The sequence below is a fragment of the Trachymyrmex cornetzi genome, unplaced genomic scaffold (assembly GCF_001594075.2).
Source record: "Trachymyrmex cornetzi isolate Tcor2-1 unplaced genomic scaffold, Tcor1.1 scaffold279, whole genome shotgun sequence".
Lineage (NCBI taxonomy): Eukaryota > Metazoa > Arthropoda > Insecta > Hymenoptera > Formicidae > Trachymyrmex > Trachymyrmex cornetzi.
The window spans coordinates 284,094-297,431 of NW_017297471.1; the positions used below are offsets into that span (position 1 = coordinate 284,094).

Consider the following 13,338-nt stretch of genomic DNA (forward strand, 5'->3'; position numbering starts at 1 on the left):
GAGCCGTGTCCAACTAGGTGCCACCCGATTCTTTCGTTTTATGCAAAAGCGCCGAATGAGATCAGCCTAAACTTAACCATAAAAATTAATCTGCATTGCTGGAAACGGGCATTAATCGATAAAAAAAAAGACCTTTCCACGTGTCATACACGATCATTCATCATATTTCAAACGCTTCCACTGCGACGACACGACCGACAAATCTATGTACGTTCGTACGTCGATGACTGCGACAATATTGTCATTGATTAACCGAAGTATCCCGAGCTCGCCCGAGCTCAATTTCCCTTCCTTCCCGTCGGCCCCGTCGGCCCCGTCGCCGACGAGCGACGAGTCTTTTATCCCCTACATTCCCTTCGTAATCCGCTGTTCGCAGTTCGCCTCGAACAAGCGGCAGTCGGCACAAGTGTGACGCAACGCGACGCGACGTGATGTGATGTGATGCGACGCGCGCCTGTCACGTCCGCTCCCGCACTCGTCTGACTCCTTAAAATATGTAAATACGCGGTCGCGTGCGCGCGCTCACGTATATTAACGTTTCTCGAGAGTTCACTGTTCACGTCTCCGTCGCGTCCGCGCGGACTTTACCTCGGCGATCGCGGAGCGATGTCGGAGGTGCGCAAGAGAACAACCGTCGGCGACGCGACATCGTCGGCAGCGGCGTCGCGAGACGTCAGCGACGATCAGGTAAAAAGAAACTCGCGACATTTCTTCCTTCCTCTCTTTTTCCTCTTTTCCTCCCTCTCTCTCTCTCTCTCTCTCTCGCTCGCTCGCTCGCTCGCTCTCTTTTCTATTATGCCGCGGTTTCCGGAAGATATTCTCCGGTATGCATCCATACTCCGTCAATGTTTATGCCCTCGACGGCTATCGATCTGCGCCGTTGGCTCAATAAACGGTTATTTGTTGATGCGACGTATTTGACAGCTACCAATACATCGCGCGCGCTTATCCGACGCCGCGCGTCGCGGCGCCTCGCGTATACGCGTCATATGATATGAGTGCTTTCCATTTATGCCTTCTCTACCGATATAGATTATTAACTTTAATCTAGGTTTAAACAATTACTTTTTATCTTCTTCTAATTCTCTGCCAATATAGATTAACTTTAATTGCTTTTTATCTTTTTCTAGTTCTAAGAATTAGAGAAGGATAAGGAGAAAACTAAGCCGAGATTAAAGTTAATCTACATTGGTAGAAATGAACGTTGTGTCAATGTAGATTAACTTTAATTTCAATTTAACTAATTACTTTTTATCTTTTTCTAGTTCTAAAAATTAGAGAAAGATAAGGAATAAATTAAACCAAGATTAAAGTTAATTTACATTGGTAGAAAAAAAACATTGATAAAAAGCGACACAAGTTGACACAAATGTCATTTTTATCTTTCTTAGCATTTCATTTCAATAAGAGAGAACTATGATGTAAGAAAACTTACATCATGGATAGAACAATGCTTGTGTTGACTTGTGACACCAAATAGAAAACACCCCATGTGACATGAGATATGTTCTTTTTATGTCTATTTCTAAATTTTTACCAAAATGTAGATTAACTTGAATCTTAATCTAATTTATATTTTGTATTTATATATTATTCTAGTTTTAACAATTAAAAAAAGACGAGGAGTAAATTAAAGGCAATTAAAGTTAATCTATATGATAGAAATGGGCGTTATTATAGCGGAACTTCTTATATGATTTATCTTTTCTTTTTTTTTTCTTCAATGCAGAAAGAAACGAGGAGAAATGAACTGTGCGAGCTCAGCTAAAAAACCAAGTCCAAGTGCGTAAACGCGCTCGCGATATCTATTCATTCGCACATAACACGCAGCACTTTCATTAATCCTCTTAGGGGGGTTGGGGATTGGGGGGACTGTTTTGGAGTAGATCAGCCGAGAAGCGAGAGATCCGGGTTGTCATGGGTTAAAAGGAGCGGGAGATATAACGGCGCGATGATTTCTCCGTTAAAGAGCGAAGTCGAGCTTTGAATCGTATGAGGCTCACAAGACTGGAGAGGATCTCTCATCCCACGGGGGATGAAAAAAATGAGAGAAACCTTTAACCTTTTGCATGCTGCTTGTCACAGTCACATTCCTTTGTCTCTCCTTCGTGCCTCATTCCGCGACAATCGTGACGTTTATCCAATGTTTTTTTAATTAGAAAATGTGCCCTCGCGTGTCCTCGATGCATTTTAATTGTCGCGAATATTTAATTTCCACGTAACACGTGTTCTGTTCTTTGCAATTCTGTTTTTTTTCCATTCTTTTCTTTATTTAATTCTCCGTTTGTAATCTGAATTTTTTTGGCACAAGCAAAATTTTACTTTCAAATTTCTTCGAAATAAAGGAGAACGAAGTCCAATCTCTCCCCTCCTCTATCTTGTTAAAAATTGTATGTTTGTATGTATACTTCTGTTTTATACAATATCGCTGAAGATAATGCCAAAATGATCTTTTTAGTAATGTATTAATTTAAATTTAATTAAATATTTGCAAGTCACTCACCGTGTTGTATAATTCTAATTGCCACTCATTACATTATTATTATTTTTTTATTTAATAATGTAATAGAGATGTTGAAAAATACAACCCTGAGTTTTTCCACATTTTTTTAAAGCGTTTGAAATCAATAGAAAATTTTGTACTGAACGAAATGAATAAAAATATGATTGCAGACAGGTTAAATAGGTATTTTTTAACCAAATTTTGAACAAAATTAAAAATTGTTTTTACATTCAGTAAATTTATACTAACAGTTTTTTTTGTTTTTCCTCAGAAAGAAGATGTTGAATCCGAAGATGATGCGAAATTGGAAGTAGAGGAATTAGCAAAGGCTTTACCTCAAGGAACTGACCATACCCCACATGTTTTAAGTTCCGTTCTCTCCGGTCTTCCAGATCGGTAAAACATTCACATTTCTCCTTTTGTACAATAATTTTATCGTAATTCTATATGAATTTTTCGAACTTGTCGTTGTTGTTCCTTACAGCTGGCGAAATTGGATAATTAGAACCATTTTCACTTGGTTTATGATAGCTGGGTTTTGTCTCATTATTTATGGGGGTCCATTGGCATTGATGATTACAGTAAGTTTCCATCAAAATATTCATACTATTCGTTAATACGATATTTTTATGTGTGTATATATGTAAAATAATATATTTTTATTTCTTTCTATAGACGTTGATTGTACAAGTGAAATGCTTCGAAGAAATCATTAATATCGGATACGCTGTATATAGGATCCATGGTCTACCATGGTTCAGATCTTTATCATGGTATTTTTTGATAACCTCGAATTACTTTTTCTATGGAGAAAATTTAATGGATTACTTTGCGGTGGTGATTAATCGAACAGTAAGTATTACTCTTCCAATCCGGATCACATAGAATCACGAAATTTATTTAAAAAAAAAAACATTGATTCCCACAACGAGTTGTGTAATTTCTAAAAGTTACGTGGTGGTATAAAATTTTATTGTTATTATTCTACTTAATTGTGATGTTTTCAGAAAGAGAAAAGACCATTTCTAAAATGCATCTATATATCATCAATAGCATTAGTTTAAATCAATAACAAAGCCTCGACAAGCATTATCTCAATACTTTTGTTATGGCTTCATCATTCTGTGTGAGGCTTCTTTATTAAAGATATTTTATGTAGATACAATAGAGAATGGAGAAAATAATAAGAACAATATTAAGAATATCTTAAATTAGTGTGAACATTATACACACTTGACGTGTGTAATTTAAGTAATAACTACAACTTTTATTGTCCTTAGGGATATCTACGTGTGCTCGTTACATACCATCGATTTATCTCATTCTGTCTTTACATTGTTGGCTTCGTATGGTTTGTACTCTCACTTGTGAAAAAATATTATATGAAGCAGTTCTCTCTGTTTGCTTGGACGCACGTTGCGTTACTTATTGTTGTGACACAGAGTTATCTTATCATCCAGAATATATTTGAAGGGTTGATATGGTATGTATATTATCTATCAAAACTATTATTATGCTACATATAAGTTAAATATCTATTCTATTATTTATGTCGATTGTGTTCAGGTTCATCGTACCTGTCAGTATGATTGTCATAAACGATGTAATGGCATATATGTTTGGTTTCTTTTTTGGACGAACACCATTAATAAAATTGTCCCCGAAGAAGACTTGGGAGGGCTTTATTGGTGGTGGTATTTCGACTGTCATACTTGGATTACTGGTAATTAAAAAATGAAAATAATGTCATAATTATCATGTGCTAATGTAATATTGTTGTTTAGATGTCCTACACCATGTGTCAGTACCGCTATTTCGTCTGTCCTATTGAGTACAGCGAAGCTCTAGGAAGAATGACTATGGATTGCGAACCGTCGAGTTTATTCCAACCACAAGAGTATACATTGCCAAGCAGTCTTCAAGTGATATCAAGAATGGTAATAAATTCTTATATACGGAATGTTTTAATCGTACAATGATGAATGCTCAATGATTTTTCAATATGTGCAGTTAAATGGAAAATCTACCTTGACGATATATCCATTTATTTTACATTCGCTATCGCTGTCAATATTCAGTTCTGTAATTGGCCCGTTTGGAGGATTCTTTGCTAGCGGTTTCAAACGAGCGTTTAAGATCAAGGTAATTGAGCATTACGTTAATTGACTTGTAAATTAGCATATTAAAAAATTGTTGACACAATTATCGTTTTCTTCTTATACTTTGCAGGACTTTGGTGATATAATTCCTGGTCATGGTGGAATAATGGATAGATTCGATTGTCAGTATTTAATGGCAACATTCGTGAATGTCTATATTTCTTCATTTATCCATACTGCATCGCCTCAAAAGCTGTTACAGCAGGTAAACTAAATAAATAAAGTTGTTTACTTAGTATAAGTTTTTATAGTATAAGCAATATTAATTTTTTCTTCGTATTATAAATTATAATACGACAAGAAATAAGTAAGCATAATTCTTTATGTATCTTTCAATTTAGGTTTATAGCCTGAAGCCAGAGCAACAATTGCAACTTTTCCAAACACTAAGAGATTCATTGGAAAATAGGGGTATGCTAAATTAAGTTTTTAAATAAAATTAATATTTTTTAAGTTAAAAATGTATTTAATGGCAAAAAAAACCGCTGCAGGGATGATTTTATCGATTTAAAAAAAATACTAGGAAAGATTCCTTCGAACATCTTTTCTAATATTTTATATGATGTTATACACAGATGACAATGCAATCAGTATCGAATATATATAATTATAATTATTTGTTAAACTGTGACGATGAATTATTTTGTAATTTTTAGGCATATAAGGGGTCATATCATAACTGTGATAGGACTGTCTAATTGAAAATTAACGTGGCCAGAGATGAGATAGATTTTTTTTTTATTTTATTTTGTATTTTATTTTATTTTTTATTAAAAATAAAGATGATGAATTTTGATATATTTGAAAAAGAGCGTCTTCTTTAACATATTTAGTCCTTTATGTATTTCATATTATTAAGAATTCGTTTATTTATATAACATCAAAACACAATGCACGTTACGAATATTGAAATAAAATTGTAATATGTTACACACTGTGATTAACTCTGGCCTAAGAGTAATCAGTTGGATAGATCTATCATAATTTTAACTATTTTCGTGCATTCCATATTAGATAGTCAAATTTCGGTCAAATGCGGTAGTTTATATTAAACTACAGCATTGCTAAAAATATGAGATATTTTTGTCTAAAAAAGGATTAACCAAAGAAAGTCGTATTATGAAGATCCTGTGTTATACATAGCAGCATTTATTGCAAAATTCCTCCATTTTTTAAAAACGCTTATTTATCGTTTTTTATTAGATATTACATAATACAGACCAAGAGAACCAAATGATATTTTTATGCAATACATATATTCTATTTAAACGAGATATTTTTACTTATAATACGCAGATCTCAATAGTTTCTATTTGTAATCACATTGTAATTGCATTTAAAATCCTATACAATAGAAATGAATTTCGTTTGTATATATGCATCATACATTTGTTCTTTTATGTAAAATTGTTGTAAAAATGTTAATTCTATAAGTAATCTTTGTTTCAATGAAAGGCATCCTTTTTCGATATGTATTAAATGATGATTTTATTATGTTTATAATTGCTATGTATAAGGAAAAATACCCTATTAACGTAATCGTATGTTACGTACACGTAGTGTCGTTAATGTTGTTGGGTAAAACGGTTCTACTTAGAAGTTTAGCATTATGCTTTCTTCTTTTTATGTCGGATATATCATATTCGTTTAGCGATAGTAAAATAAAAGATTAGTCATTATCTCTAGATTATATTGTAATCAAGCTATTTGTATTTATATTTTATACGATTATCGTTGTTTTTATTATCACTGAGATATACGAGTACCTAAAAACTTCAAGCGGCAAATGTTGAATAATGATAAACGATTCGTTTCTTGAAAATTTTTAACAATTGTATAGTTGAACATTATTTTCAATCACGTGTAAAGGTTCAAATTGTTTTTAAAACCGAATTCTCAGAAAGTCTTGAAAATTCCTGAAAGTTTTATATATCTGGAAAATTAAAAAATTATCTAAAACGTGTTAAACATTCTTAAAAATAAAATTGTTATCTGTGTATAAAATAAGAGTGGATGGAAGTAATAATGTAAAGTATTTTATAAAAGAAAAGAATATATTTTCAAAATGATCGTAACTTTCAAGAACCTTTTGGTTTTTGTACGAGAAATAATTTGAGCTATATTAGTGATTCGATATGTATTCCGAGTCCATCAGTGTTGGATATCGCATTTAAATAAAGATCTCAAAATTTTCCTACCGTATAAATGTATATACAAGTACGCATATTTCGTACAAAACAATTGTGTGCAAAATCTTGCCAATTTACAAAAACTTACTATTATACATTTGTAAGAAACTGCTTGTTATTCGTGAATCGTATAATATGGCAGAAATTATTTAGCCATTGCAACCGTGATTGTAGTACTTATGTTATATCCATAATGCTAAACTTCAAAACATTGCGATATTTATTTATATATATATATATAAATATATATATAGCACATAGCGAGAAAGAAAGATTATATAAAATTATTTAGACAAAATCAATCTCCATTTATTAATCATTATTTCTACTAGTTGGAAAGGAGGGAAAGAAAGTTAATAAATGGAAATGGAATTGTGTTTATCATGTTCGTATTAGTATAGTGGTACAATTCTGTGGTGTATTATACAATTGATAAAAATTATGATCAGGCTACCAAAATTAATTAATATCTAATTTGCCTTGCCATACATTATGACAAGAAACATCTACTACTGACGCTAATTGAGAAGTAATATTAAGAATGAATTCTTTTGACATATATTAATTGAAAATTATTTTATTTATGCTCCCAGTTAGTTCCAACACTATCCGTAATTGTGCCAATCATGCTTGATAAGTATAAATATTCTTACGTAAATTACGTATATTGAATTGATGTGGCACAATCAAAACTAGCTTTCTGTGATTAAATTAACATAAATTATGTGTAATATAAACAATATGCGTTACGTATTGCTAAAATATGCTCAAATCTAAATATTGTTAATATCTTGAAATAGCTAGTGTCGAACGAATTGGCTTAATTCAATAGATCTGCAATTATTTTTATCAGTTCATGCAATCGATTCATCTTCATCGCTCCGTGATTTGATTTTAGTTTTAGTATTGCTATATTATTGCCTGATGATAAATATTGCAGTGTCGATTCTTCTATTTGTTCGCTACACCAAAGCTATTTCAATTAAAATTTCGAGCGTATTTTACGAAGAAAACATATCCCAGATAGCAAGGTGCTAGCAGTTTGGTGGCACATTGGCAGCAAATAACACTTTGTGTTTGCAAGCTTAGGATCAGTTAACAAAGTTTGCTGACATGCTCTGGCAGAAGATTGGTGGCAAAGCATGTCAGCAAGCTTTGTCCTATTTCTGGTGGTAATTTGCAGACATCAGATATTACAGACTCTTTGTGAAATTGTTGTCTTTTATCAACAAAAATTGATAACATTCTCTGTTCAAAATCTGCCTCTGTAGCCTTGGCTATCTGGATATAATGTATCTAATTAAAAACATTGTGTTTGTAGATTTCTTTTTATTTTTAAACGTTTATGAAACGTTTATGAAACGTTTCTATAGCGAAAACTTATGAGGCATTAGTGTTAATCAGAGAAATATAATGACAGATGAATGGATCAAATATATATATATACTATATGTATATTTATTTAATAGAAAATATAAAAGAAAGGATATATATATATAAATGTATAGATGGAAATTATTTAAACAAATATGTTACAAATTATATACAATTTTAGAGTTAAAAGATAATTTAAGTTTTAATATATGATGATATATTTATGTAGCGATAAAAAATAAAATTCTGAAAGATTAATGCTGTTATAATAAAACACGAATGTTTTATTATACTTTCACTGCTTTACCGTTCCGCTATTATAGAATTATTTTATTTCACTGTCATTTATATATATTAGATTATTATATTACATTTGAATTTCTCGATCTTTGTAAAATTAGTGAGCTTTCTTTTTTTTTTTTAATCTTATGCAAGTGAAAACGTGCATGCGATCGAATGAGAAAATAAATGAAAAATGCCATATGTACTCGTAATATAATGGCGTTTTTCAATGGCAGAACTAGTACGAACTCAGTGCACTTTAAAGCCGTTGTACAAAATTCGACGTAAAGATATACGTTTAATAAAAATATATAAACGAATTAAACCGTGAAATATTTGATACATTTTATTGTGCTATTTGATAAAATAAATTTTGGGCATTTTATCAATTGAGATACTCATTTTTATATTTAGATTAGAATAGTATACAACAGCTTTAATGTGCACTGAGTGCGCACTAGTTTTACCAATGAAAAACGCTATGGCCCGTATTCAGAACGCGCTTTTATCGATAAAAGCGCATATTTATCTCTGAAATTCTATAATATACGTGACGTAAAGTATAGTATGTTAGCGCGCTAACATCATTGTAAGCGCGTTCTGAATACGGGCCTGTAAATATAGTAAAAAATGCAGAAGAATTTAAAAAGAATAGCACTTCAGAATAGAAGAATTAAAATTTTGTATTTCTAATTTTTTTCTTTTTTTTCTATTTTCTCTATTTCCGAAAAGTTACAGTGTTAATTTTAATAAATGTATATTATATCCTTATTGAGTTAATGTATACATTTACGTGTAATAAATGTATATTACTATAGTACGATTTACATGTAGAGTAAATGTATCCAGATAGCACGTCATTGACTACAGCAAATGTATATATTTACTGAGTTAACACTTTGACTGTGATATATGTGAAACAGTTCATTAAGATCAATATTTATATTTAATATAATATATTATATTTTATAGTTTAAATTAAAATTTTTTCATTTTATCTTACTTTTTTTAAACATGTCTACTTTTTATTGAAATAATTTTTTATCTGAGTTCTGAATCGCCGCCAAACTTTTTGGATTTAAAATATAATATATAGAAAAATCTCTCTGTAATTTTTTCCTATTTTATTAACTTTGTTAAAAAAATACATATAATACATTCTTTTAATCGAAGCAAAACGGATTACGGTCAACTGATTGGTTGAATTCCTCGTTGAATTCTAAATTCTCAGTTCGCATTCCTCGATCTCGAATGCGTAGGTGTGACACGGGCTTATGACAATTATCTATGGCGTTCCTGAAGCCTGAAGCGGCCAACTTCAGACGGAGAGGGAAAGATACAACGCTAATCGTGCCGGGAAGACGCTTTTAGAAGTGACAGTGAATTAAACAAATTAATTAGGTTTGCAAACGGAACAGTTTGTGAAGATTAAAGTAACGTCACCTAAAAAATCAATATTACTATCAAATACACAAATGTTGTTTATTTTTGGCCGATCGCTGTATAGGTTATGCTGGTAATTTATGTATTTTAAATACCTACGTCTTACATTTCATTAAAAATTTACGATGGTGTCAACGCGAGGGCCAAAATTCAAATTTTCTGACGGAGAAAAAGTGTTGTGCTATGAACCAGATCCCACGAAGGCAAAAGTGTTGTACGACTCAAAGGTAACTTCCATGTATTGCTAGCATATATACTATACATATACTTTGCATTCAATTTGCATGTTTAACAGAAGTATTGTTGTACATATGTAAATATAAATGTAACATGCAAATTGAATGCCGTAACGAAAAACATTGATACCTTTTACAAAGAAAGAAGTACATATTGCAAAAGTAGAGGTAACTTAAGGTTAGAAAATTCTATCAGAGATTTATGAAATGTAGAAATAAATTGTATAGATAGATATAAATATACTTTATCATTGTATAAAAGTTTGTAGAACAATTATAAAAAAAATAACTATTTTAATATTTTATAGTGAATTATAAAATCATTTGCAGGTGCTTGATGTTATTGTAAATAAAGATCAAAGAGGTAGAAAAGCAGTGGAATACCTTATACATTTCCAAGTGAGTTAAAAAAGTTTGATTAAAACTAATTAATTATATGAATTGTATTAAAGTATTTTAAGGAAACAATAAATATAATTCATTATTATATAAGGGTTGGAATTCATCTTGGGATCGTTGTGTGACAGAGGAATATGTGCTTAAAGATACAGAAGAGAATCGTCAACTTCAACGAGATTTAGCACAAAAAGCACAGCTTCACATGTATGTATTCCTAAAAAACTGTTACAAACATACAAATTTAATGTGATTAATTAAGAATCAACATATTTTTTTAATGAAGTAGCGGTGCTTATTTATATCGCCGCGAACGTAAAAAGAGAAGTCACAAAATGTCAGAACGTCTAACTGAAACAGAGCATCAAGAACCTCGTCGTAGAGCACGAAGCGGTGGTAGCCGAGCTACATCGGCTACGACTGGATCTTCTGAGGATGGTAGTTCAGGTCAACATGCTGATTATGATACAGAGGTATATGTCTCCTTTTCAATTTTTCTTTTCAAATATGAAAAAAAGTCAATGAGATATGTACTTAAGAAATTTTATACTGTAATAATAGAAGAAGAAACTAACTCAGAAATTAAAAAATCTACACTAATATTGGTAAAAGAAAATTTATTAGGTGTCACGTCGTGAGGTGACATCATTAATGTTGTCACACTATGCAAAAGACTTAAACTTCATATCATATACTACATTGATAATCGAGGACTGCAAAAGTAATAAAGCAAGATCCATGGGAATTATATTGTATATATAATTTACAGGAAGTAAACACAGAAGAAGACACAGAAAGTAGTTCTGATTATATGGGCGAAACAAGTGATGATGAAGACAGTGGCGGGGGGGGGCGGGCAGATCTTGACATAGGCAGCACATTAAAACGGATTTTAGAGCAAGATTATGACCTGATAACTAATAAAAATAAGGTAAGTTAGAAAATAATTTCTAGATTAATAGATGTACGGATTATAATGTGTCACAGTGCAAAATATATTTTAAAATTTTAAATCTATTATAATCATTTTACCTTATTTTTTTAATCTAAATTTATACAGATTATAATTTCTATTATGACTAATTTTTTAATTTAAATTATCTAACTTATCACGCAAATATTATCGATATTTATTTCAGCTTGTTGTACTTCCTGCACAACCTACTGTGATAAATATTCTGGAATCCTGGGTACAGCATTTCACTATGACGCAGTTGACGAATATTCCAGAAAAACCCCAGCGTAATAAAACGAATAATACAATAGAAAAAGCACTGAATGAAGTGAATATAAGCAGAGAAGTCGCGGATGGCTTACGCATATATTTCGATTTCACATTACCTCATCTCCTCTTGTACAGGCAAGAAAAGGAACAATATGATTCTCTGAAATCTTCCTTATCAAACAACGAACAAACGACCATTATCCCAAAGGAGGAATTAATTGAGTAAATGCATTTTTTATCAATAATAATTAGATTAAGAGTTCTATTGAGGTTTGCCATTTATATTAATAAAATAAACATCTGTGTTATAAAGGAATTTAGAAATATCGACAAAAGAAGAAATTGAGGATGCGGAATATGCTCATTTACCTCCTTTTCAAGAACATGATTCAGAAATGGACAATTCATGTAAACCTTTAAACAATTCTAAGCGAAGATTGCGATCGTGTCGTGTAAGCTCTGCAGATGAAAGCCGGCAATTAAGGTCTTACGACGAAGGAAAGCAGGATGGTGGCAATTTATCAAGGTAATAATCGAATTGCTTCAAACTTCTTGTTACCGAAATTTTATATAAGTTATTAATTTATTTTTAACAACTCTTATCTCTGGGAGTATATATCTCTTTTCTTTTATCAAAATTGTAATTGCATGATGTAACAAGAATTATTGCTTTCTCTGAATTTTTCTTTTGTTTAAAATTAGATATAATATTTTTATGATTGTTTTGTTTTAGTAGCATAGCAAGTACAAGTTCCCGTTGTTCTAGCCCGCGAGGTGTAACGCTAAGAATGCCGCCTGTTACATCCGCTCAAGTAAACAGTTTACTTCAACAATCGAATAAGTGGAGGTTAATGCCTCAAGCTCTAAGGCAAATCGAAATTCCAAGTCCCTCCACTTATTACGGTGCCATTCATTTAACTAGATTATTTGGTAAGTTATTTTACGGAAGCATGCAAAATTGTAAAATCTTTGCATGATAAAAAATAATGTGAATTTTTCAATTTCAGTTAAATTACCTGAGTTATTACAATCAACAGATATATCCAGCAAAAAATTGAAAGTGCTTTTAAAATATTTAGATATGTTTTTAAGGTATGTATTAATTACAGTGGAGGCGACTTTTTTTTATGATTAAATGTCACAATCTCATGATAAAAGTACATTAATTATGCAATATGTTTACAGTTATTTGGAAATGCATAGAGAGTGGTTCGGAGAACAATTTTACATGCAAATGGAAAATCGAACAATATCGTAAACTAGCAATGTTTAACATTATTTTATATTTATTTTATGTATAATTACATACTCAAGTACCAATACGTTATTTGTCGTCATTTATCGTGATTAATATGTCCATATAAGTGGAGCTAGGGTCTCGGAATTTTAGTTTGCCTTGAACTTCTACTTATTTGATTATTTACTTGATGTCAAAAGATTTTGGTGATATCAAAATGACGACAATATCATGCTACCTGGATGTACACATGCATATATACACATATATATATATATATATATGTATGTATGT

The 13,338-nt window shown here is 31.3% G+C and overlaps 2 protein-coding genes across 6 annotated transcripts; both read left to right on the forward strand.

Moving 5' to 3' along the window:
- The first annotated feature begins 345 nt into the window (after positions 1–345).
- Positions 346–5,896, forward strand: Cds (CDP-diacylglycerol synthase). Of its 3 annotated transcripts, none has more exons than XM_018509029.1 (11): positions 346–687; positions 2,775–2,899; positions 2,988–3,084; positions 3,179–3,355; positions 3,784–3,986; positions 4,070–4,226; positions 4,288–4,440; positions 4,514–4,645; positions 4,733–4,867; positions 5,004–5,073; positions 5,866–5,896. In XM_018509029.1, exons 1-11 carry the CDS (start codon positions 607–609, stop codon positions 5,874–5,876), a joined length of 1,341 nt encoding a protein of 446 aa, XP_018364531.1. In that variant the 5' UTR covers positions 346–606; the 3' UTR covers positions 5,877–5,896. The 3 variants fall into 3 exon arrangements, with proteins under 3 accessions (XP_018364531.1, XP_018364532.1, XP_018364530.1); XM_018509030.1 differs by lacking the exon at positions 5,866–5,896 and adding an exon at positions 5,319–5,383; XM_018509028.1 differs by lacking the exon at positions 5,866–5,896 and having other exon boundaries at positions 5,004–5,389.
- Positions 5,897–9,818: 3,922 nt separating this feature from the next.
- msl-3 (male-specific lethal 3) lies at positions 9,819–13,124 on the forward strand. Of its 3 annotated transcripts, none has more exons than XM_018509032.1 (10): positions 9,819–10,177; positions 10,517–10,585; positions 10,680–10,789; positions 10,869–11,055; positions 11,352–11,513; positions 11,722–12,029; positions 12,121–12,333; positions 12,541–12,737; positions 12,815–12,899; positions 12,993–13,124. In XM_018509032.1, exons 1-10 carry the CDS (start codon positions 10,076–10,078, stop codon positions 13,063–13,065), a joined length of 1,506 nt encoding a protein of 501 aa, XP_018364534.1. In that variant the 5' UTR covers positions 9,819–10,075; the 3' UTR covers positions 13,066–13,124. The 3 variants fall into 3 exon arrangements, with proteins under 3 accessions (XP_018364534.1, XP_018364535.1, XP_018364536.1); XM_018509033.1 differs by having other exon boundaries at positions 10,872–11,055; XM_018509034.1 differs by having other exon boundaries at positions 10,872–11,055; positions 12,544–12,737.
- Positions 13,125–13,338: the final 214 nt, after the last annotated feature.